Genomic DNA, 23,240 nt, shown 5'->3' on the forward strand with positions numbered 1-23,240 from the left:
CCCTGAGCTGAGCCTTGTTGGGAGTTAGGGATTCTAAGAGGTCCAGGCAAGGAGGGAGGGCATTAGAGACTTAGGGCTGTGGGTGGGGGCAGGCAGCCTGAACAAAGATAACAATGGAATGCTGTGCATGCAATAGGTGTCCAGTTTCAACCCTTCTTTGTAACAATGACAATTAAACTAAACCAGTCAACCCAGTAGCTGTGTGTGATTACATGGGAACCATTCTATACCCATAAGCCTCCATCTTTCTGCAAAGAGGAGCAAAGTGTTTTTTATCATCTGTCCTCCTGGAACAGCAATGGGATACTGCAGCTAATCAGCATTTGGCTCCCTTTATTCATTTATTTATTTATTTACTTACTTACTTATTTATTTATTTTGCAGGGCAACAGGGGTTAAGTGACTTGCCCAGGGTCACACAGCTAGTAAGTGTCAAGTGTCTGAGGCTGGATTTGAAGTCAGGTCATCCTGAATCCAGGGCTGGTGCTTTATCCATCGCATCACCTAGCTGCTCCTCTGCTTAGTATTAAAAGCCCTTTGTAACCTAGCCCCCTTTAATCTTTCCAGGCTTTTTACCCTTGGCTACTGATCATGTACTCTTTGGTCTTCTGGCTGTTCCACAAACAAGACGTTCCATCTCTCGGCTGCAAGCATTCCCTCCACCTGTCCCCCATGCCTGGAATCTCCCTCCTCATCTCTGCCTACTTTCCTGGCTTCCTTTAAGTCCCAACTAAAATACCACTTTCTACAGGAAACCTTCCCCAACCACGCTTAATTTCAGTTCCTGCCCTCTGTTTAATTATTTCCTGTTTATTCTGCATGAGCAGCCAGGTGGCACAGTGGATAGCATGCTGGGCCTAAAGTCAGGAAGAATCATCTTTGTGAGTCTGGCCTCAGAAACTTCTTAGCTATGTGATCCTGGGCAAGTCACTTAACCTTATTTGCCTCAGTTTCCTTATCTGTAAAATGAGGTGGAGAAGGAAATGGCCAATTGCTCTAGTACCTTTGCCAAGAAAACCCCAAATGGGATCATGAAAAGTTGGAAATAACTGAAAAATGACTGAATAACAATATTTATTCAGTATTTATATATATAATAAATTTATAGTTATAATAGATTTATTTTATAATTAATTTATATATTATATATAATATATTAATTTATTATAAATATATATCACATATATATTTATAATAAATAATAAATATATATGTATATATTTATTTGCACATTGTCTCCCCCATTAGATTGTGAGCTCCTTGAGGCCAGGAACTGCCTTTTGTCTTTTTTTTATCCCCAAACTGGCACATATTAGCAGTTTAATAAATGTTTATTGATTGATTAATTACTTTACTCAAGATCAGTTCATAGGATATAAATTTAGAGCAGGAAGGGCCCTCAGAGGCTGTTTATTCCAGCCTTATTATTTTACAGGATGCTGAGGTTTATGGATGTTAAGTGACTTCCCCAAGGTCATACAACTTGTTTTAGAGGTGGGAATTGAACCCACTTCTTGACTGACTCCAGAGCCAGTGCTCTTTTCACTAAACCATGCCACCTCCCAAGTTCGTGCAGGTCTTCCCAGCTTCCCCTTACTTCATTATTGCCTATGGCACAAGAGTATTCCCTTACATTCATGTGTCACCATATTTTTTGCCATTCCCTAGTTGACAGTTACCCACAGTATTTCCAATTTTGGATACCTCAAAAAAACCAAACCAAACCAAACCAAACCAAATCTGGGAATATTTTTGTATATATAGGATCTTTCCTTCTGTTTTTTTTTTTAACTTGCTTGAGATATATGCCTTGCAGTGAGATCACTGAGGCTCTGAACAATGGAGGTGACTTTTCTCTGATGATTCCAAATCTTTTTCCAGAAAAGTTGGACAGATCTACTTACCTACCTCACCATCTTTACCTTGCACTGTGGTGGCACAGTTTTAATGCCTGTTAGATGAGAGTATGTGTTATGTCTTTCCTGTAGTAGCCTTGTATATCCATTGACATACCATGTTAAGGTAAGGAGGTGACTGATTTCTTGAAGGTTCAGCCAGTGAAGATGAAGCACTGATAGATCGTACTGAAATGGGTTTAGTTTTGTAAAGGGCTATTGTCTGAGCGTTGCCTCACCTGAGTTCTGAGAGACTCATCACCTGAAGATTAGTGACCAAGTGATAAACTTTTGTGAACACAGCAGCCCAGGAAACATTGGGAGAGGGAGCACTCCCACTAAGGAGGAAATTGAGATCATTGAAAGTATTGAAATGTTTCAGTCTTTACTAGAACCATAAAAACTCAGTAGTGCTCCACATGCCTTTTTTCCATTTTCCATCTCTTTGAGAGGCAGCGAAAATGAATTTGTTTGGAAGGCAGGGATCTAGTCTTATTTACCTTGGAATCTCCCCCAGTCACCAAGCACAGTACTTTGCATGTAGTAGCGCTTGTTTGCTAACTATATCACTTTGGTTTGCCCTGATATTACCATTATATCCATTTTTGGAGGTGAGCAGTAAGATGAAAAATAGCTAATCAATAGTTACTACTCATAGCTTCAGAGCTGGAAAGGACTGCTTACTCGTGTGGGTACCAGTCTTTTTGCTAGTCTGTTGAGCCTTGAAGCTTTTCTTTGATCCTGGTTGTTGGAACTAGAATTTTCTTCCATTACCATATAAATGAAAAGATAAAGAATTTTCTTTTCTATGAAGGATTTTTTTTAAGTATAGGGAGTCAGAGTCAACATCATGTGAAATTCAAGTGTGATCAGTTGACAATTTCATGATGAGGAAAGATGGAAAAAGGATATGAATGGATATGGTAGTGGACTGGAAATATAACACACACCAAGGTTGGGTGGTGCCAATGAGAAGTGAAGCCTTAGAAATACTTAAGGATAAGGCCTAGCTTCAGGTGTAGCACATTTCAGGGATATGCTGTTGCTGCCATCTGACAATATCCAAATCTGTAAATGTTTATACATTTGTATGAGGTGGTGTGTGTGTGTGTGTGTGTGTGTGTGTGTGTGTGTGTGTGTGTGTGTGTGAGAGAGAGAGAGAGAGAGAGAGAGAGAGAGAGAGAGAGAGAGAGAAAGAGAGAGAGAGAGAATAATGGCAAGAGTAATAATGATGGTAATAGCAGCTAACATATATCATTTTGAGGTTTGCAAAGTACTTTACACATGTGACTTTATTCTCACAACAGTCAATGAGGAAAGCTATCTCTATCTTTCTCTGTCTCTTGGTGTCTCTGTCTCTCAGTCTTTCTGTTTCTCTGTCTATCTTTGTCTCTGTGTCTCTTACACACACACACACACACACACACACACACACACACACACACACACACACACACACACCCCTTAGTGGTAAAGCACTAAGATCAACTTTGGCTTCAGTTCAAGTAAAAAGCCTCTTTCTCTCATCCATCAGGTTTTATCTTTTACTTCCACACCCATGGCCGGGCAATGCTGGACATATACATACATCAGCTGCTGTTCCTGTCTGTCATCGGAGCAGCAATCTGCATATTCATGGAATTTTTCTTCCGGAGCAACATTGTTTTAGAGCTCCTCAGGTCAAGCTTTGTCTTGCTTCAAGGCAGCTGGTTTTGGCAGGTAAGCCAGTGCTTCCACTCACCAGAGGTGGCACTTGCAATGGGAAAGAGATGTCCTGAATGCATAGAGACACCCCAGTGGGAACCTCACTGGGGACTGGCTGGGAAGGAGCCCCTTCCTGGGGATTTACAGGGTTTTAGTTAGAAAGCAGTTCCTGTCCTCAAGACCTTGCAGTCTAATGGAATGATAAAAACAGGGTCCAGGTGATGTCTACTAAGTTGGAGCAGAATTGAGATGTATGTAGGTAGAATGAGTACACACAATGACAAAATTACAGATGATGCAAGTATGCATATGTAATAAAGAACACATTAATGACTAACATACCTATACAGATTCAGGGAGGTAGAAAAATGGTGGGTAGATCTGGACTAATTAGGGAAGAATTCCAAGAGAACATTCAATTTGTAGTGATCACTGATAAGGGCAGAAAGAAGATGACAAATGAAAGATGACAGATGAAAATTTTATGGTCTAGTTATGAGTTTTAATTTCATAAGTGCTAAGTAATAAAAATTAAATAATAATTTCATAACTAATAAAAATTAAGCAATAATTTCATAAATATTAAGCAGTTGTGGGAGGCTTTAGGAGGAGGTAGAGGACACCGTTAAGTCAATAGGAAAGACGTAACAATTTGGGCAGAAAGGAGTGTTGATTAAAAGGCTGAGGAAGAGGACGCTGGTGAAAGAAAAACCAGATTTGTAGTTATTCTGAAGAAGGAAATCAGTCACTCAAGTCTGTCAGTAGCAAGCATTTATTGAGTGAAAACAACAAAACCATCCCTGCCCTCAAGGAGTTTACATTTCTCTCTCTCTTTTTTTGCCCTTTTATTTAGAATTTTATTTTCCAAAATATATGTATAAACAAATGTTGACATCAATTTTTAAAAACTTTGTGTTCCAACTTCTCTTCCTCTCTCCCTTCCCACCCCCATCCCCAAGAACTCAAGCAATTCAATATAAGTTATACATGAGTAGTCATTACATTTTTCTCAGTGGAGAAATGTACATGTATAATTACATATAAATTATATACAAAAATAAATACAAGATAATTTTTTGGGTGTGGGAGGTGGAAATGGAGCTGAGCTTTGTGGGAAACTGGGGAAAAAAGGACAAGGAGGCAGGAATGATGGAGTGATGTCCTAGGTAGGTAGTGTGGCAGATAAAGCACCAGGCTTGGTGTCTGGTACACCTGAATTCAAAGCCAGCCTCACACACTTACTAGCTGTGAGACCTTGGGCAAGTAAATCAAGTTCTGCCTGCCTCAGTTTATTCATCTGGAAAGTGGGGATTATAATAGCACCTACCTCCCAGGGTTGGTGTGAGAATCAAATGAGAATAAGTATAAAGCATTTACCAGAGGGCCTGGTACTTAGTAAGCACTATAGAAATGTTAGCTATAATAATAATGAGGGTGATAATGATGGTGATTATCATTATGGGGATGATAATAGCACCTACCTCTCAGGGTTGTTGTAAAGATCAAATGAGATATTTGTAAAGTTCTTAGCGTAGCACCTGGCACATAGTAGGTGCTTAATAAATTCTTATCCCCTCCCCTCCTTTCAAGTGATTGAGTTTTGGTAAATTTATCCCAGCTAAATTGGTATATTGGCAGTGTGTCTTTGACTTCCAGGAAACTAAGCACTGGAAATTTAGATGACTTTAATAATATAATTTAATTTTAATAATATAATTTAGATGACTTTAAAAGAATGAATTTGTGTCTATGGTGTTTCTTTGACAGGGAGGATATAATTAAGTTGTGTTCTCCTAAAGAAAAGAAGGAGAAACTCGTTTTCTGCTTTCTTATAGTGAGCATGTCATATAGTATGGCACAGGACAAAGATGGCATGGACACTTGTCAACCCTTACCTTATTCTTGATTGTTATGACTTTGCCTCCTACAGTTCCATGTCTTTGAATTCTGGACACCTTTAAAATAAAGAGAAAGGGAAGAGGAGTTTTATTTAGAGTTTCTATTGTAGCTTTGTACCAGTACAAGACCATTGGCTCCATCAACAGACTTAGAAAAGAACCAGTGAATCACACCATCCTTTCATGTGTAAAGGACGCATTTAATTTAAATCAATGAACACTGAGGTGCCACCCAGGTGCCAAACTGGCATTACAAAGGCAAAAATGAAAAAGCTCCTGCCCTCAAGGAGATTACATTCAGGTCACATTTGTTCATGAGTCTGTGTTTCCTAAAACTCTGCTCTTAGATGGAAGAGGAGGTCAATATTCTTAAGCACTAATGCTATAACTCTTTTAATATTTTCCTTTCCTCTATGAACGTCTAGACTGGTTTCCTTTTTTACCTGGTGGCCAGACCAAATAATAACTTTAAAATATTTGAGGCCAGGGCCAAAGGAAGCATGCACACTGTCAGGAAATGAAAGCCTCAACTTCAGCTTTTCCCAAAGTCCATCTGTGAGAAATATGTCCAGTGCCTGAGAATTTGTTGTTGCTTAGTTGGTACATTTCCTCTTGGGGTATATGAATATTCTCTACCAGAAGTTTTATCTTTGGTATGTGCCTGCCTTAGCATCTCTACTTTTCGAACAGAGTTCCTTTTAAGACTCCTCAGTGTATAGAAAGTTCATGGTGGTACTTACAATCTTCCACCCCCCCCCCCCAACTTTGAAGGTCTGTTGATGCTAGCGACCCTATTGTCACAATAATGTTTTATAATGCATCAAGTACAATGCATGGGACCACAAAGGGATTTACTAAATTAGGAGATTGGGCCTCTGGAAAGAGGTAATTTGGAGGGGGTGTGGAGATTCAAGGAAGGTGTTGACAGAAGGCAGAGATCTTCTGTGACCTCTTCCTGCCCCCTTTCTTCTTCCCACTATTTGACCATACACATCCATAAAATACTCCAGCAGGTCTCCATCATACACTGTATGAGTGAACAGGTTTGGGGAAGAATATCTGTTGGTGGCAGACTGGTGTTGATCTGATTTTCCCTTCAGCCCAAACCTGAGATGCTGCATCATGTCTCTTCTTGTAGTTTTCCTTCCTCTTTCTTCTTTTTTAGAAGATAGTAACCCGTTCCTTATTTTCCAGATACCAAAGGTCAAAAGGTTGGTGCTTTTGCTATGGAAGATAGTTAAGTATATCATTGTCCATCTGCTGACTTTTCTTTTTAAACTTTTCTTTATATATTTTCAATTATCAAGCATTTATTTCTCTACCTTTCTTCTCTCCAACCAACAAATAAAAAAGAGGAAAGAAAGGAAAAGGAATACACAGCTTTTGTATCCTGTAGGCATAGTCAGGCAAATTGGTCACATTAAATTCCCACATTGGTCACATTAAAAAAATGTGTTTCTCATTCTGCTTATTCGTTCATCATCTCTCTGTCATGAGGCAGAGTTCTTTACCATTGGCCCTCTGAAATCATGGTTGATCCTTGCATTGATCAGAATTCTTAAGTCTTTAAAAATTATTCATTTTTACAATATTGGTGCTCATCTTGTTCTGTTCCGTTTACCCTGCATCAGTTCATGTGAGTCTGCCCAGGTTTCTCTGAAACCATCTTTGTCTACATTTCATATAGTAGAACTGTATTCAGCCAGTGCCCAACATCTACTGACCCTTTTAAAAGAAAGAACACTTGGTAGCTCTTGGGTTGGAGGCAGCAGTGGGATGGGGGGGAGAGGACAGGGCTGGCGGGCTCTCTTCATGGCCTATACCCTGATTTCCCAGTTCCTTATGTGGAGTTGTTGGAGTGAAGTCATTTGCTTTATGGGACATCCTATTATTAAGAGACTTGCATCTCCTGTTTCATGATGGGTGTGTTCAGTCATGGGATTGAAGCCTGACAGCAATCCTGCTTGGTGGTGCAGGTTGATGCCTTGCCTCATCAGAGTTGAGCCATAGTTCTGAAGGAGGCCCTTATTTATCTGCCTTTATAAGCAGAACTAGATGTGTTTGAGCAACATCTCCATCACTCAGTGTCAGTATCAGTGTTATCTCTGTTACTAATTGGGATTAGAAGGGTGAAGCCCTTGGATCTCTCCTTCTTTCTGACACAGAGGTATCTTCCTTCCTGGCATTGTTGAGAGTCACAGTCCATGATGAGAGTCACAGTCCATGATGGTGAAGCCTTCAGTAACACTGGAAAATCGGATATTTCCAATATTTTATCCCTTTATAAAAGCATGGTTTCTCTATTGCTAATTGACAAATGAAAAACTCAGATAATTTGCTGCTTATTTTATTTTCATGATCCCAAATAACTCTATGGTTGATTTTTTGTTTGTTTTTCCCCACCGAAGTAACTGGTTGTTGGTGACACAGAGACACAAACAAAAAAGTAGAGTTATGGGGTGGTGGAAAGAGAATTGCACATGGTTTTAAAAGACCTGGTTTCACATTATAGCACTTGCTAGCTGTATGGCCCTGGGCAAGTCGATTCATCTTTCTGAGCTTGTTTCTAAAATAGGTATAATCTTATTCATACTACCTACTTTACAGGGTTCTAAGGAATGTGCTTTTTTATTTTATTTTTTACTTGTTAAAGAACCATATAAATGTGATTAGTTGTTGTTATAGTCTCAGAAGACCTTCTCCTCTCTCTTTGTGCTTTGTGAGTTTCTGGGTAAGGAGAAGGCCTAAGGCCAACACCATGACTGTGTCTAGATGAATTCAGTGAATTGGTCCATGATATTTGCTACTGTAGTTGCCTTCTCAGACTTGCCACATATGAACCATCTTTGAGACCACAGTCTTATTTTCTTTATACACAAAGTTATGAGCTCTTTGGATGGCCAGGTCTTCAGGTAATGTCTCTGCCAATGGAGAAAACTGTTTAGGTAATGCAAATGAGAGCATTGATTTAACCAGCTTAGAATTCTTTGAGAAGAGCTGAATGAATAGATGAAGGTGAAGTGATCATAGTCAGGAAAACAATGAATGCAATGACTAGAACAATGTGAATGGAAAGAATGACAACAAAACTAAATTTAGTGCTATGCAATTATAATGACTAAGAAGTTTGGTCATAGAGAAGAATTGAGGGAAAAAAGCACCTTCCTTTTTCTTCTGCAGAGGCAGGCAACTATGGGTAAAGAATACTGCATCTACTGTCAAACTTGGTCTAACAACTCAGGGTTGATTTTCCTAAACTGATCTTTTTTTCTTTATTATTTTATTTGTTGTGACATGGGATGGCTCATTGGGTCCAGGAGGGTGGAGGGACATATTAGAAAATAAAGGTGATATGAAAATTGATAGAGGTTTTTAAAAATTAAAGGAAAAAAGGAAAAAAAGAGGAAAAGAGCTAAAGAAAAGACTCCATCCTATATTCTGGGTGGTTTGCTCATGAATTATCAAGCTAATCACTGTAGTTTTCCACTTTCCTGTGGCTGCTTATTTTTAGATTATTCACTTCAACCCCTTCTTTTTGTTGAGGAGGGTCACCAGTTTGTAGGCTTCCTCCTTAAGAGTTCAGTACCCAGGCTTTGACTTTTTTCTCTCTTCCTTCTCTCTCTTAGAAATCTTGTCTGCATTCTAGGCTTGTCATTTCTGTGTGAAAGAAATCGCAAATTCCCAGGTCTGTCCCTGAATCTCTTCTAGACTTCAGGCTGGCCTTGCATCTTCAGCTCTTGATTGGCTATTTTCATTTGATTTTTCCTTCTTTCTATAGTAAACTATATTTATATACTTTAAGGGGAGATTTCCTTACAATAAACCCATGAGGCTGATTATTGCAACAACAGTAATAGATAGCATTGATATAGTACCTTATACTTGACAAAGAGATTTTTCCTTCTTTCAACTCAGACTCAATTTGGGTTCCTAGGAGTATAGATCTGGAACTGGAGGAGACCTCAGAGACCATCTAGATTCTCCCCTCATTTTATAGACAAGGAAACTGAGGTCTAGGGAAGTTAAATGACTTATACAAGGTCACACAGGTAGCATCAAGGATGTGATTTGAACCGAAGGTCTCTGACTCCAGGGGTCGATGTTCTTCCCACTCTGTCATGACTGTCTCCACACTGTCTAAAAATGAATTTATTTCCTCCCTCAGTTGATTCACCTTGCTAATTTCCTGTTATTTGTCAAGGACCAGATTAAACTTTGGAATAATCCTTCATTCCTTTTCCTCCATTATTCCCGTCCCAGTTTTGTCAGGAGGCTTTCACAGAGAACCATACAAGCCAGTAATGCATAAAACAATAGGCCTTTATTGTATTAGTTACTATAATTTTATTATCATTTTTTATTGTAAATAAAATTTGTTATCACAATTATATTTTTAAAAAAGGGTAAGTCTCCCTATCTCCTCTAGGCTAGAAGTTTATTATCTTTCCCCACAAACTTTCTGTCCCCCACAACTTTCTTGTTACTGGTGAGAGTACTTATAACCTCAAAGTCTCCCAGGCTCACCAATTTAGTGTCATCCTTGACTGCACCTACCTCACTTATCCAATCTGTGATCAAACTGTGTTGTTTCTCTTTTCCCAACATCTATAGAGGCAGCTAGCCAGTGCAGTGAGTAGAGTGCTGGGCCTGGAATTAGGAAGAATTGAGTCCAAATCCAGCCTCAGACATTTCCCAGCTTTGTGACCCTCACTAAATTACCAAGTCACTTAATCCCAGTTTGCCTCAGTCTCCTCAACTGTAAAATGGAGATTGTGAAAATCAAAGCAAATGATATTTATAAAACATGTAGCACATTGTGCCTGGCATATAGTAAGTACTCAAAAAAGACTTGTTTCCTTCCCTTCTCTCATTTACACAGCTAACACTCTAATAAAGGCCCTCCTTCCATCTTACCTGGACTATGCCAACAACCTTCTCATTGATCTCCTACGTATTACAATACTTCCTCCACTCGGCTGCCAAAATGACTTTCCTAAAGCACAGGTCTGACTTGTCGTTGTTGTTCAGTTGTTTTCAGTCATGTCCAACTCTCCATGTTCACATTTGGGATTTTCTTGGCAAAGATATTGGAGTGGTTTGACATTTCATTCCCCGGCTCATTTTATAGATGAGGCAACTGAGGTAAACAGGGGAAAGTGACTTACCCAGGGTGACACAGCTAGGAAGTGTCTGAAGGTCAGATTTGAATTTAGGCCTTCCTGACTCCAGGCCCACTGCTGTATCCACAGTGCCCCCTGACTATGTTACCCCTTACTAAATCAACTCCAGTAGCTCCCTAATATCTCCAAGATAAAATATAAAGTCTTCCATTTGGCAATTAATGTCCTTCACAGTCTAGCCACTTCCTACTTTTGCATTGTTTTACTTCAGTCCCTTCCACATACACTGCACCGTTCAGCTGGCTTCCCTGGCCCAACTCCATGCCTTCCCTCCTTAGCTGGGCCTCTCAGTTTCCCTAGTTTCCTTCAAGGCTCATTTCGAATCCTGTCTGCTGCAGGAGACCTTCCTCAGTCCTCCTCCTTTCCCCTCCTCCCAGCCAGTGTCTTCCCTCCGAGATGGCCTGTAGGCATCTTGTATGTATGTAGTCATTGTTATGTCATATCCCACTCTAGAAAATAAGCTTCTTGAGATCAGGGACAGTGTTTTTTGCTTTTCTTTGTATTCCTAGCACTTGGCACAGTGCCCAGCATAGAGTATGTGCCCAGTAAGTGCTTGTTGAAGAATATTGTAATAAGAATCCATTGTGAAAGCCTTAGCAACTCTGATCAGGACAGTGATCCAAGAAAATTCCAAAGGCATCATGATAAAAAATACTACCTATCTCCAGAGAGAGAACTGATGGACTCAGAGTACAGATTAAGCCATGTTTTCTCTTTATTTTTCTTGCTTTTTTTTTTTACAATATTTTTAATATGGAAATGTTTCATATGACTCCATGTGTATAGTGGGTATCATATTTCTTGCCTTCTCAGTATATGGGGGAGGGGCTGGAGGGGAAGGAGAGAATGTGGAACTCAAAATTTAAAGTAAAAATGCTCGTTGACTGAGCAGCAGGCTTCCTAAGCCTCAGTTTCCTCATCTGTTAAAAGAAATTTGTAGATGATCTCTACACACTTCTACATTTTGGGGGAGAGGGGCAGGGCAATGAGGGTTAAGTGACTTACCCAGGGTCACACAGCTAGTAGGTGTCAAGTGTCTGAAGCCGGATTTGAACTCAGGTCCTCCTGAATCCAGGGCTGGTGCTTTTATCCACTGTGCCAACTAGCTGTCCCCTCTACACCCTCCTAGTTCCAAATCCTAGGAAGTCTGAGAGGTGATGTGGTGGACCCTTACACCTGAGCTTTATGTGCTTAAGGCAGCTGCAGGCCTCATTACTAGAAAGAATAAAAGGCTCATTTTTGTAAAACTGTTTGTGGCAATCAGGGTCCTGGGTATATGGCTTGTCATTAAGCCTGAAACCATATTTAAAAATTCACCATCTTTATGCTGAGTCTGACGACTTCAATGATGATTTTTTGTTTTCTCTGACAGATCGGCTTCGTACTGTATCCTCCTAATGGAAGCCCCGAATGGAACGAAACAGATCACGGCAACATGCTGTTTCTGACCATGTGCTTTTGCTGGCATTATGCATTCACTTATTTCATCCTGGGTGTGAATTATGCTTTTATCACCTGGTAAGTTAACTGCAATTGGTCATTAGGGATCGATTCTACAGATTCTGCGTGTGTGTGTGTGTGTGTGTGTGTGTGTGTGTGTGTTTGTTTTTGGGGGGCAATGAAAGTTAAATGACTTGCCCAGGGTCACACAGCTAGTAAGTGTCAAGTGTCTAAGGCTGGATTTGAACTCAGGTCCTCATGAATCCAGGGTGGGTGCTTTATCTACTGCACCACCTAGCTGTCCCCAGTTCTACAGATTCTAAGGTATATAGAAGCTTGGTGATACTGAATTCTGATTCATTCAGAGGGTCTTTGACATTTAAAATGAAAGTAAAGGAAAAGGAAAGTTTACTCAATGTTTTGTGTAGACAATAACATTACTGCTTAAAAAGGGACTTACTGAGGCTTCTGGATACCATGCAAAGGAGTTTAGATTTTATTTGGCAGGTAAGAAGAGCCAATAAAGATCACAGCTGTATTTTGTTAAGATTTTTCTGGGCACTGTATAGTAATGGGACCCCAGAAATATTTATTCCTGCTCCTTCTTTCTCTAAATGTCATTACTTGGCTGAACTGTCAGCTAGCAATCAATCAGTCAATCAACAAACATTTATTAAGCACTAACTATGTGCCAGGTGCTGTGCTAAGCACTGGGGATACAAAAAGAGGCAAAAGACTGTGGTTTTAATTGATTGTTTTTTTTTTTTTAGCACATTGCCTATCCTGATGTTAAATGATAATTCATCTTAGCCAGCCAATGAATCCCTAATTTAGGGATTCAGAAGCCTGGAAGATGCCAAATACATCCTCCTATGCTTCATCACCTCAGCTGATTCAGTGTAAGGAAACATCTAGAGAGGTCCTCTGAATATTCAGAGCATCATCTGAGGCCCCAGAAATCCCTTGAACCACTCTTGGCACCACTGAAGCCACCGAACCCTGTTTGGTGTTTCTCTAGCCACCTCCAAAACTAACTGAGAATGATGTGGGAGTGGGGGGAGAAGATGCCTGTGGGTTGTAGTGTGTGGAGGGGAATAAGGTATAGGAAGCCTGGAAAGGTAGGAGGAGGATAGATTATGAAGGTCTTTGAATGCCAAACCAAAGATTTTATCTTTGATCTTGGAAGTAATAGGGATCCACTATAGTTGATTGAATAGGGGAGTGACATGGTCACACCTGCACTTTAGGAGTCCTAGAATGGAAACTTCAAGGATGCTCATTAACTATTCAATTGTAACTAAAAGTCCTAGAGAGTTTCCTGGGGGGGCACTGAGAGGTCTTTAATGCTAAATTCTCCTCAAATATTGGGTCATGAAACAGCAATATTAGGCAGAAAGATAAGTAAAGCTGCTTAACAAGTGAATTTTCTTTTGTTTTCTATTTCCTTCCTTCCTTCCTTCCTTTCATCTTTCGTTCTTTCTTTCTTCATGGTACCATTAGTATCCAGTTAAGTCATGAATGAGGGGAAGGAGTTAAGTTGCATTCACATGATTTTTGACTGATTTTAAAAAAAATTAATGTTGTATTGAAAAAATAAACAGTCGTTATCTCTTCATTTTTTTGTTTGTTTTTGAACATCAACTGGATTTGTATTTGATACTTAAACAGAGTCATGGCACTGTAGTTACAGGCTGGTCTTGGACTCAGCAAAACCTTGGTTTAAGTCTTGTCTTTGATACACAATAGCTAGGTAACTATGGACAAGCCATATCTTTTCAGCATGTCAGCAACCCTCTAGGAATTTAAGATATAGGTGAGTTGTAAACCCTCATTCATGGAGGGAATTTGTACCCCAGGAGTCTCACTCCTGAGGAAGTAATAGGACTGGACCAAGTCAAATGGACCAAACCATTTAATTTAATATGTTCAAAACCAAATTCACCATCTTTCTCCTAGATAAGCTCCCCTTCTTACCTTTTCCTTTGTCTCTCTTAGAGTTCTCACTTTCTCAGCAAGACATTCACAATTATGATATACTCAAATACAGAGAAGTTAAATGGGCTTGTGTGGTTCCTACAGTAGATAAGTAATAATTATAAGTCAAGGCTAAATTTAAGCTATTCAGCAAGATGCTGAGAGCCAGGTGGTCCCAGTTATCTGCATGAAGGAAACACAGCTTAGACCCTAGAACAAATTCTCATTGTTCAGAAGCAGGAGCTCCCTGTTTTCCCAGAAGCAGCTCAGGACCAAGCTTAGTCATTCTAATTATATACATTAAGTTTCATGAGTCTTTGTGGTTTCCATTTATATCATTATAGTTACATGAATATTGTTTTCCTGGTTTTGCTTCCTTCACATTTCATCAGTTCACACAAGTCTTCCCGTGTACCTCTCTAGCCTTTATATTCTTTCTTTCTTTCTTTCTTTCTTTCTTTCTTTCTTTCTTTCTTTCTTTCTTTCTTTCTTTCTTTCTTTCTTTCTTTCTTGCTTTCTTTCTTTCTTTCTTTCTTTCTTTCTTTCTCTCTCTCTCTTTCTTTCTTTCTTTCAGGGCAATGAGGTTTAAGTGACTTACCCAGGGTCACACAGCTAGTTAAGTGTCAAGTGTCTGAGGCTGGATTTGAACTCAGGTCCTCCTGAATCCAGGGCCAGTGCTTTATCCACTGCGCCACCTACCTGCCCCTATATTCATTATTTCTTATAGCACAGTGATATTCCATTGCATCCATGTTTAGTCATTCCCCTTCTCCAATTAGTGCAACCCTTGCTACTCATTAGCAATGATCAAAACAACTCCTTTATATAGTGTTTTGGGGTCTGAAAACTCTTTGGTACATGGTTTCAGTTGATCCTCACACATTCCTATGAATCAATACAAATAATACTGTCCTCATTTTAAGATGGGAAAATTGAGCCTTGAAGAGGTTAAATGATGGGCCTATAGACATATGGTTTTGGAGAATTAGAGAACTTTTACACTAGGTGGGGTTCATTTGTAATTAACATGTCAACATAGTGCCTGGCACATTTTTGTTGCTGTTGTTCACTAGTTTCAATCATGTCCTACTCTTCATGAACCCTTTTGGGGTTTTCTTGGCAAAGATTCTGGAAGGGTTTGCCATTTCCTTCTCCAGCTCATTTTACAGATGAGGAAGCTGAAGCAAACAGGGTTAAGTGACTTACCCAGGATCACACAGCTAGTAAATATCTGAGGTCAGATTTGAATTTAAGAAGATGAGTCTTCTTTAATCCAGGCCAAGCACTCTACCCACTTCATCACCTAGTTGCTCTGCCTGGCACATAGTAGGTACTTAATAAATGTTTACTGAATTGAAAAATTACACAAATAAAAAAATGATGCTGTTGTTAGCCTTATCTTATGCAAGCTAATATATGGTTTGTGCTATTAATTTGCAAAGCAAAGTATTTGCTACTACAGATATAAATAAAAGCCAATTACAAGGATTCTAACAAAGCTGCAAGAGAGGATAGTATGGTAAGGTGAAAAGAGTACTTTACTAGGAGTCAGAAAAACTGAATTTCTGACCCAGATCTCCCATCTTCCCCAATTACTATGGGACCTTGGAAGCACCATGCTATGTCTGGATCACCACTCAATTCCACTGGGCCTCCTTTTCTTCATATGTAATAGAACAAGGTAGAACACAATGATTCCCAAAGTCTCCTCTGGCTCTACCAGACTTTGTCTTTGCAGTTATTCCACAGTAACAATGTTTGTTGACCTGGTAACAGCCCATTCTTTTTTTTAAATAATAAACATTTTTATTTAAAGTTTTGAATTCCAAATTTTATGCCTCCTTCCCTCCCTTCCCTCTCCCCTCCCTGAGTTAGTAAATAATCAGATATAGTTTATTCATGTACAATTAAGTAATTGCCCATTCTCCTCAACAAATAACACAGCCAAATGGTTTTTAATGGGTTCACGTAACAATGACTATGAGGAAAGCACTTGACTGAATCTAGTTTATATTAGAGCTGGGCAAGGGGTAAAATCAACTGAATTATTTGTGTTTCTTTTTCTGCCTAGAGGTAGCAAGTACCCTCCTTTCACCTCATTCATTCTCAAAAATCCAATCATCCTCCCCCTGCCCCCCCAAAAACCCACCTCAGATGGCAAGCTACCAAAGAAACAAAAAGACTACTAAAAGGACTAGGGGACTAGGACAAGAAAGGGTTGGAAGTGCTTCAGAGAACAGTGCCTATGCAGAGAGGCCAGCTTAGGCAGGGCTCAGTTCACCTCCAATCTTGTTATCTGGGGGGGGGGGGTGATTTCAGCCCTTCCAGGAAGAGATCACAAAGTACCTATGCAGGGAAAAGGAATTAATTTAGTGTTAGTGTGATTAAAAATCATTATAATTACCAAGCTCAGGTCTGAAGACTCACAGGATCCTAGATATAGAGCTGGAAACGGACCTTGAAGGTCACTGAATCCAATGCCCTCATTTTGCACATGAGGAAACTTGAGGCCCAGAGAGATTAAGTGACTTGCCCAGGGTCACACAGCTGGATTTGAATTCTGGTCTTCCTGACTCCAGGTCCACTGCAATACTTAATTGCCTTTATACATAGACAAGTTTATACTTTATTTAGGGGGAAACAGGAAGCCATTTAAGGTTTTTGAATAGAGGAGAGGCATAATCTGAGTGGCGTGTTAGAATTCCTTGGACAGCAGTGTAGAGGATGAGCTAGAGAGAGGATAGACTTAAGACAAACAGCCCCATTAGGAGGCTATTATAATAGTCTAGAGAATTTCTTTCCATATGAAGGTGTTTTTCCTGGGAGTGCAATAGAGAGGAGAGAGATTGCTCAGGTGCACTTCACAAATGGTGACTTTGAGGAGAAGGAAAAGTTAAAGATATCTGGAAATAAAGGAATGAATAAATGAAAAAGCATTTAAGCACTTATGCACCAAATAGCAAACAAATATGAACGCAAAGACAATCCCTGTCCTCAAGGAGGTTACATTCTACTAGGGAGAGATACTACATCTAGCAGAACAGGGGCCAGAGAGGGATATTTTGGATTGGAAAGTTATTGGGATGGTAAGACAGACCATAAGGGAGTGATATACCTTTTTCAGGAGCATTGAGGTTTTTTTTTTTTTTTTTTTTTTTTTTTTTGTGGGGCGATGAGGGTTAAGTGACTTGCCCAGAGTGACACAGCCAGTAAGTGTCAAGTGTCTGAGGTCAGATCTGAACTCAGGTCCTCCTGAATCCAGGGCCAGTGCTCTATCCACTGCACCACCTAGCTGCCCCTGAGTTGGTTTTGATGATGACTCCAGAACTGGAAAGTGGGTGATGCTCTAGAAAGAGGGTGATGGTAAATATATAACTTTAGAAGTCATAGGTATAAAAATAATTGGTCATCAGAGTAGATGTGATCACCTGGGGAGACAATGTAGAGAAACAAGAGGATCTACAACAAACCACTTGTAAGGGAGGGGAGGAGGGTGAGGAGTAGGCATGGGAGACACAGAATTAGGTTAGAGAAATAGGCAATGAACCATGACTATAAAGGCCAGGGAGCAGAAGCTGCCACAAAGGAGGAGGTGGCAAAATGAAAGTGATCGTTCAACCATGAACTGTTTTGGATTACCCTTTTAATTTGCAAAGTTAATATTTCACTGTGTCTTATTTCCTTTCATCTGATTCTTAATGGCCCCAATTCAAACCTGTTTAACTATGTCTAATGACAAACTATTCTTTCTTCTCAGGTTAATCCGATCAAAAATTAAGAAGACCTTTCCTTCTGACATGAGATTGCTGAAAAATGTTGAACGAGACCAAGAATCAGAAGAAGAAATCTAATTTTGTTAGGCGTCCCTATCTTTTTTCCATTTAGGCTCTGACTTTGATGTCTGCAAACATGGTTTGTCTACGTTTGTGCTCTTATTCTTGTTTTTCCTTATGTGACTAGCCTTGTAAAAATCAACTTCAAGATAGTTTATTTTGCCCTTTTGTGCAGCTGCTCCTGTAAGGGTCAGTCTCTGCATACTGTATTCTCTCACCTTGCTAAAGAATTTGCATGTGTTGATTTTAGGCCCAGGTGTACATTTGGAGAATGGTTCACTTTGCACTTTAATCATGGAATTAGAGGGTTGAGTGGGGTTTCCCTGACAATTTAGCCCATCCTCCTAATGTCTGATGTTGCACATGGAAAAAAGATATGTATTATTTTTCCTTGAGATGGGGCTTAGGTTATCTGAGTTAAACTTGCAACCATTTGTAACTTATTAAACACAGAATTTAGAAGAAGCATGGTGTAGTGGATGGTGCACTGGCCTTGGAGCCTAGAAGACCTGGTTCATCCTGTCCCACCTCTGACATATACTGGCTGTGTGACTGAGCAAAATCACAATTGCCATTGGCAATTCTCTAAGGCTATGATACAGAGAAAATGCTGATGGGCCATGGTAGAGGGAGTTTCATTACCTGAGAGTACCCTATACCAATGAAATCACAGATCCAGGCACAATATCCTGTTGTAAACTCAGAATTAACGTGCCCTCCATGCTAATGGGTGAATGGCTTTTGGAGCAGAGACTTTGCATCTTTCTTGCTGATTATCCACCCAATGCCCTATCTTCACTAGCACTTGCTATGGATATCTGTTGGTAGTAGAATGGACCCAATGGAGATAACAAGGCACTCCCAAGTAACAGCTGCATGGGTTGACATATGTTTAAATTTATATGTGAATAAAAATACTTAACCTACACGGTCTCTATTTCTCTCTTTTCTTTATGCCTGTTTTATGAGAAGGGTAGTAGAAAGCAATCTGGGGGTGGATAAACTCTCCTTTGTCACTCTAGTGATAGAGCTGGGCTGTGTAAACTTGCCAAGGATTGCCAAGGAAAACAAGTTAACGGAGGAGGCATTTTCCTTTTACTTAATCTTTACATTGTCATGATCTTCAAGGGATGGAACCATCCACTGCATCATACCTCACCCCATTATAGCAAATGAGTGAGATAATAGACTCAGCTTTAGAACAGGCTTTATTTGTAAAGCTCATTCATTCAACCAAAGCATTGACATGGTATGGAGATGTTTTGTAATCCAGGTCTTCCTTCTGGTTAGATTGACCATGGGCCCAGAAATCCACTGTGGACAAGACAAAAAACCTCATAGAGCAACCTGAAGGCGTGAGCCCGGGCCTTGAGCCAACCTGAAAGGCAGGTTGATAAAAGAATGAACACTGACTTCAAAGTCTTGTATTCTGGGCTCACCCGTGGGACCATGAGGAGGTGTCTCCTTTCTGAGCCTCGGTTCTCTGCTCCATAGAATGAGAAGTGCGGACTAGACCAGGGATGTTAAACTCAAATAGAAAGGGAGACCACATACATAAGGATCCCTGCTGGCTACATGTTGACTTAGAAAAGCACAGATTAGCATTATGTTCTATTGCAATTTAATTTATTTTAGGAAATACTTCCTAGTTACATTGTAATCTGATTCAGGCTGTACATTGATACTTTAGGACTAGATGATTTCTAAAGCTTCCTTCTGGCTTCAGAACTGATTGAATGAAGCATGTGATATTCTCAGGAGTCATTCCTGTGACTGTCCTGTAGTGTTCCCATAGTTGAGTCAGTCAGTCAACATTTATTGTTTTTTATCATAAAATTATTTTATTATATTCCAGTTACATGCAAAGATAGTTTTCAACATTTGTTTTGTTATTTATTTATTTATTTTTATTTAATTATTTTTTGGGGGGGGCAATGAGGGTTAAGTGACTTGCCCAAGGTCACACAGCTAGTAAGTGTCAAGTGTCTGAGGCTGGATTTGAACTCAGGTCCTCCTGAATCCAAGGCCGGTGCCTTAGCTACTCAACATTTGTTTTTTATAACATTTTGAGTTTCGAATTTTTCTCCCTCCTTCCCTTCCCCTCCCTTCTCTAAGCCAGAAAGCAATCTGATATAAGTTATAAATGTATAATCACATTAAAGATATTTCTGCATTAGCCATGTTGTGAAAGAAGAATCAGAACAAAAGGGAAAAACCTCAAAAAAGAAAAAAAATTTAAAAATGTGTTTCCATCTGTTTTCAGATACTATCAGTTCTTTCTCTGCAGATGGGCTGCAATCTTCATAAGTCCTTCAGGGTTTTTTTTTTTTTTACTGTTTTCTCTCACAACTAGCTAATATGGGAATTTTTCCATGACTACTCATGTATAACTTATTTTGAATTGCTTGAGTTCTTGTGGGTGGAGGGTGGGGATGGAGGGAGGAAGAGAAATTGGAACACAAAGTTTTAAAAAAATTGATGTTAAAATTTTCTTTTTACATATATTTTGGAAAATAAAATTCAATTAAAAAACAAACAAACAAAAAGCAACAACTAAAAAGTAGAAACAGTATGGTTCAATCTGAATTCAGATTCCACAGTTCTTTTTTCCTAGATGTGGAGAACATTTTCTATCAAGTCCTTTGGAATGACCTTAGATCATCAACATTTATTGTTTACTATGTTCTAGGCACTGTGCTCAGTGTTGAGGGTACCAAGAAAGGTAAAAAATAGTCCCTGTTCTCCAAGAGCTCACAGTCGAATGTGGGAGACAACATGCAAACAACCATGAACAAACAAGCTTTAGAGAAGATAAATAGGAAAGAATCAGCCCAGGGAAGGCACTAGAATTAAGAGGGATACAGAAAAACTACTTGTGGGAGGCGGGATTTCAGCTGGGCTGGCACCTGAAGGAAGGCAGGAACACCAGGAGGCAGAGAGGAAGAGGAGGACGAGCAGTTCAGGCATGGGAATAGCTATGTCACTGGATCTCAGAGTGGGTTGAAAGTCAGGGAACCATACGAGGTATAGAGAGACAGGGAAGGTTCGAGGGATCGGGATGGGGGTGAGGTGCGCAGTTATGAAGGCCATTAGCTTTACTTGAAGAGCTCTGTAGTGAACAAGGCTGGGGATGAGAGATGTAGGAATCACTGCAGTAGTCCCTTCATTATGGAGCAGAGAAAGGAGGCCTGTGGACAGCCCCAGAAGAAGGAAGGCCTTTAAAGTCTTGGTTCTCGAATTTCACAACTTCCCGATGGGCCCAGAAGTCTGCCCAGGTCACAGATGTACCACCTCGATGCTGGAAGATGGAGATGAAATGATTCAGGCCGGTGGATCAGATACACTGTCAAACTCACAAAATATTTTATTATTTAGGATTTTAAAAGAATGGGCATAATATCCATTTCTGCAATAATTTTGAGAGGTATTCCAAAAGAATTGGTCCGAGGAACAATTGTGAGCATATAAATTACCAAAAAAAAAAATCATGTAGATACTCATTAAGATGCTCAGAGAATCAGGACAGAGTGATATTGTTTCTGTGTCATTAGGCTGGTTTTGTTTTGGTTTTGTGGGGCAATGAGGATTGAATGACTTGCCCAGGGTCACACAGCTAGTGAGTGTCAAGTGTCTGAAGTCAGATTTGAACTCAGGTCCTCCTGAATCCAGGGCTGGTGATTTATCCACTGTGCCACCTAGCTGGGTCCTAGGCTGAGTTTTTTAGATTAGTCATTTCCATGATTTTGGCATGTTTGGGCTCTACAAGTGAGTGAGGTCTCCATTGAAATTGCTAGGAGTGGGGCTGCCATTTTGGTGACTTCAAGAATTAGAAGCATCATAATGATTCACTTACAGGGTGCCTCTCATTTGTCATTTACCTGCCCCTCAAAAGCCTCCTGAAGGAGGCAGCTAGGTGGCTCAGTGGATAAAGTACCAGCCCTGGATTCAGGAGGACCTGAGTTCAAATTCAGACTCAGACACTTGATACTCACTAGCTGTGTGACTCTGGGTAAATCACTTAACCCTCATTGCCCACCCCCCGAAAGCCTCCTGAAGTGGGTCCTGCAAATATTATAATCCATATTTTATAAGTGAAGACACCAAGGCACTGGATTAGTGACTTACACCAGTTTCCATGGCTAGGAACTGGTGGCAGAGCTAGGATTCAAACTCAGTTCTTCTGACTTCAAGATCAGTGCTCTTTCCACTGTGTGGCATCGTGTAGAATCATGGGATTTCAGAGTGAGGTAATTAACGGTAGAGTTTTATAAGTGGAGTGGGCAGTTTTTGTGAATTCAAGAACAGGCATTGAAGAACATTCAAGAATGTCCAGTGCCGTGGTCTCCTGAAAATGTCCTGGTGGAGAGAGCTGAGGTGTGCTTCTGAGCCCCATGTATAGGGACGTATCCTGGTGCGGCTGACTCTGAGCTCTGAAACATACAGTAAATTCAAACCCCGCTGCAGTAGTTTTGTGATTCTTGGTTAGGCTTTTAAAAATTGTTTCATTTTTAATTAAGTTTTTTTCTTGGTTAGGTTTTTTAAAGAGAATATTTAATGAAATAACCTGATGAATAAACAATACTGTAGGCATGAGCTGAAGTAACAGGGGCTGGTATTTTCTTTCAGTAATATATATATATATATATATATATATATATATATATATATATATATATATATATACACACACACACACACATGCATGCATACGCACAAAATTATACATAGACATACACATATACATGCACATGCGTGGATATGCATATACACATGTATATATACACAAACACACACACATATGTATATGTATATATATATATATATATATATATATATATATATATAATTTTTTTGAGAGCAAGGTGGGAAGAAGGCACTTCTGATGGTCTTTTGATCATCTTAAGGTCCTGAAGGTACTTTAGATGATCTCTAAGGGTTAGAGATCCAGTCCACTCCACTTATTGGTGAAGACCCTGAATTCACTAATTGTTTCATATAGATTTGCTTTGTGACCCAACTAAATATTAGCTTTTTGAATGGAGGGACCATAACCTCTTACATTTATATAGTGCTCTGGGTACTTTATACCTCGGTAATCTCCTCTGAGTCTTACAGCAACAGTGGATAATAGATAGGCAGGTATTATCTCCATTTTACAGATGAGGAAACTGAGACTCAGAGCAACTAAGTGCCATACTTATGGTCACATAGCTAGTAAGTGGTCGAGCTGGGCTATTTGATTTCAAATCTTATGTTCTTTCAGCATTGTGTAATGGAAAAAGTTCCTGAAGCTCCTATGTGCTTCCAAATGCTTGC

General features: G+C 39.7%; 1 protein-coding gene across 1 annotated transcript in view; it reads left to right on the forward strand.

The window, feature by feature from the left end:
- The window catches only part of TMEM45A (transmembrane protein 45A), an 85,819-nt gene extending 67,029 nt beyond the window's left edge, over nt 1-18,790 (forward strand). The window contains exons 5-7 of the mRNA XM_043997191.1: nt 3,430-3,614; nt 12,050-12,195; nt 17,849-18,790. Coding sequence (XP_043853126.1) covers nt 3,430-3,614; nt 12,050-12,195; nt 17,849-17,942 — 425 coding nt within the window. The 3' untranslated portion in view covers nt 17,943-18,790. The remainder of the gene's footprint in view (nt 1-3,429; nt 3,615-12,049; nt 12,196-17,848) is intronic.
- Nucleotides 18,791-23,240: the final 4,450 nt, after the last annotated feature.

This window comes from Dromiciops gliroides, chromosome 3 (genome assembly GCF_019393635.1).
Source record: "Dromiciops gliroides isolate mDroGli1 chromosome 3, mDroGli1.pri, whole genome shotgun sequence".
NCBI classification, from domain to species: domain Eukaryota; kingdom Metazoa; phylum Chordata; class Mammalia; order Microbiotheria; family Microbiotheriidae; genus Dromiciops; species Dromiciops gliroides.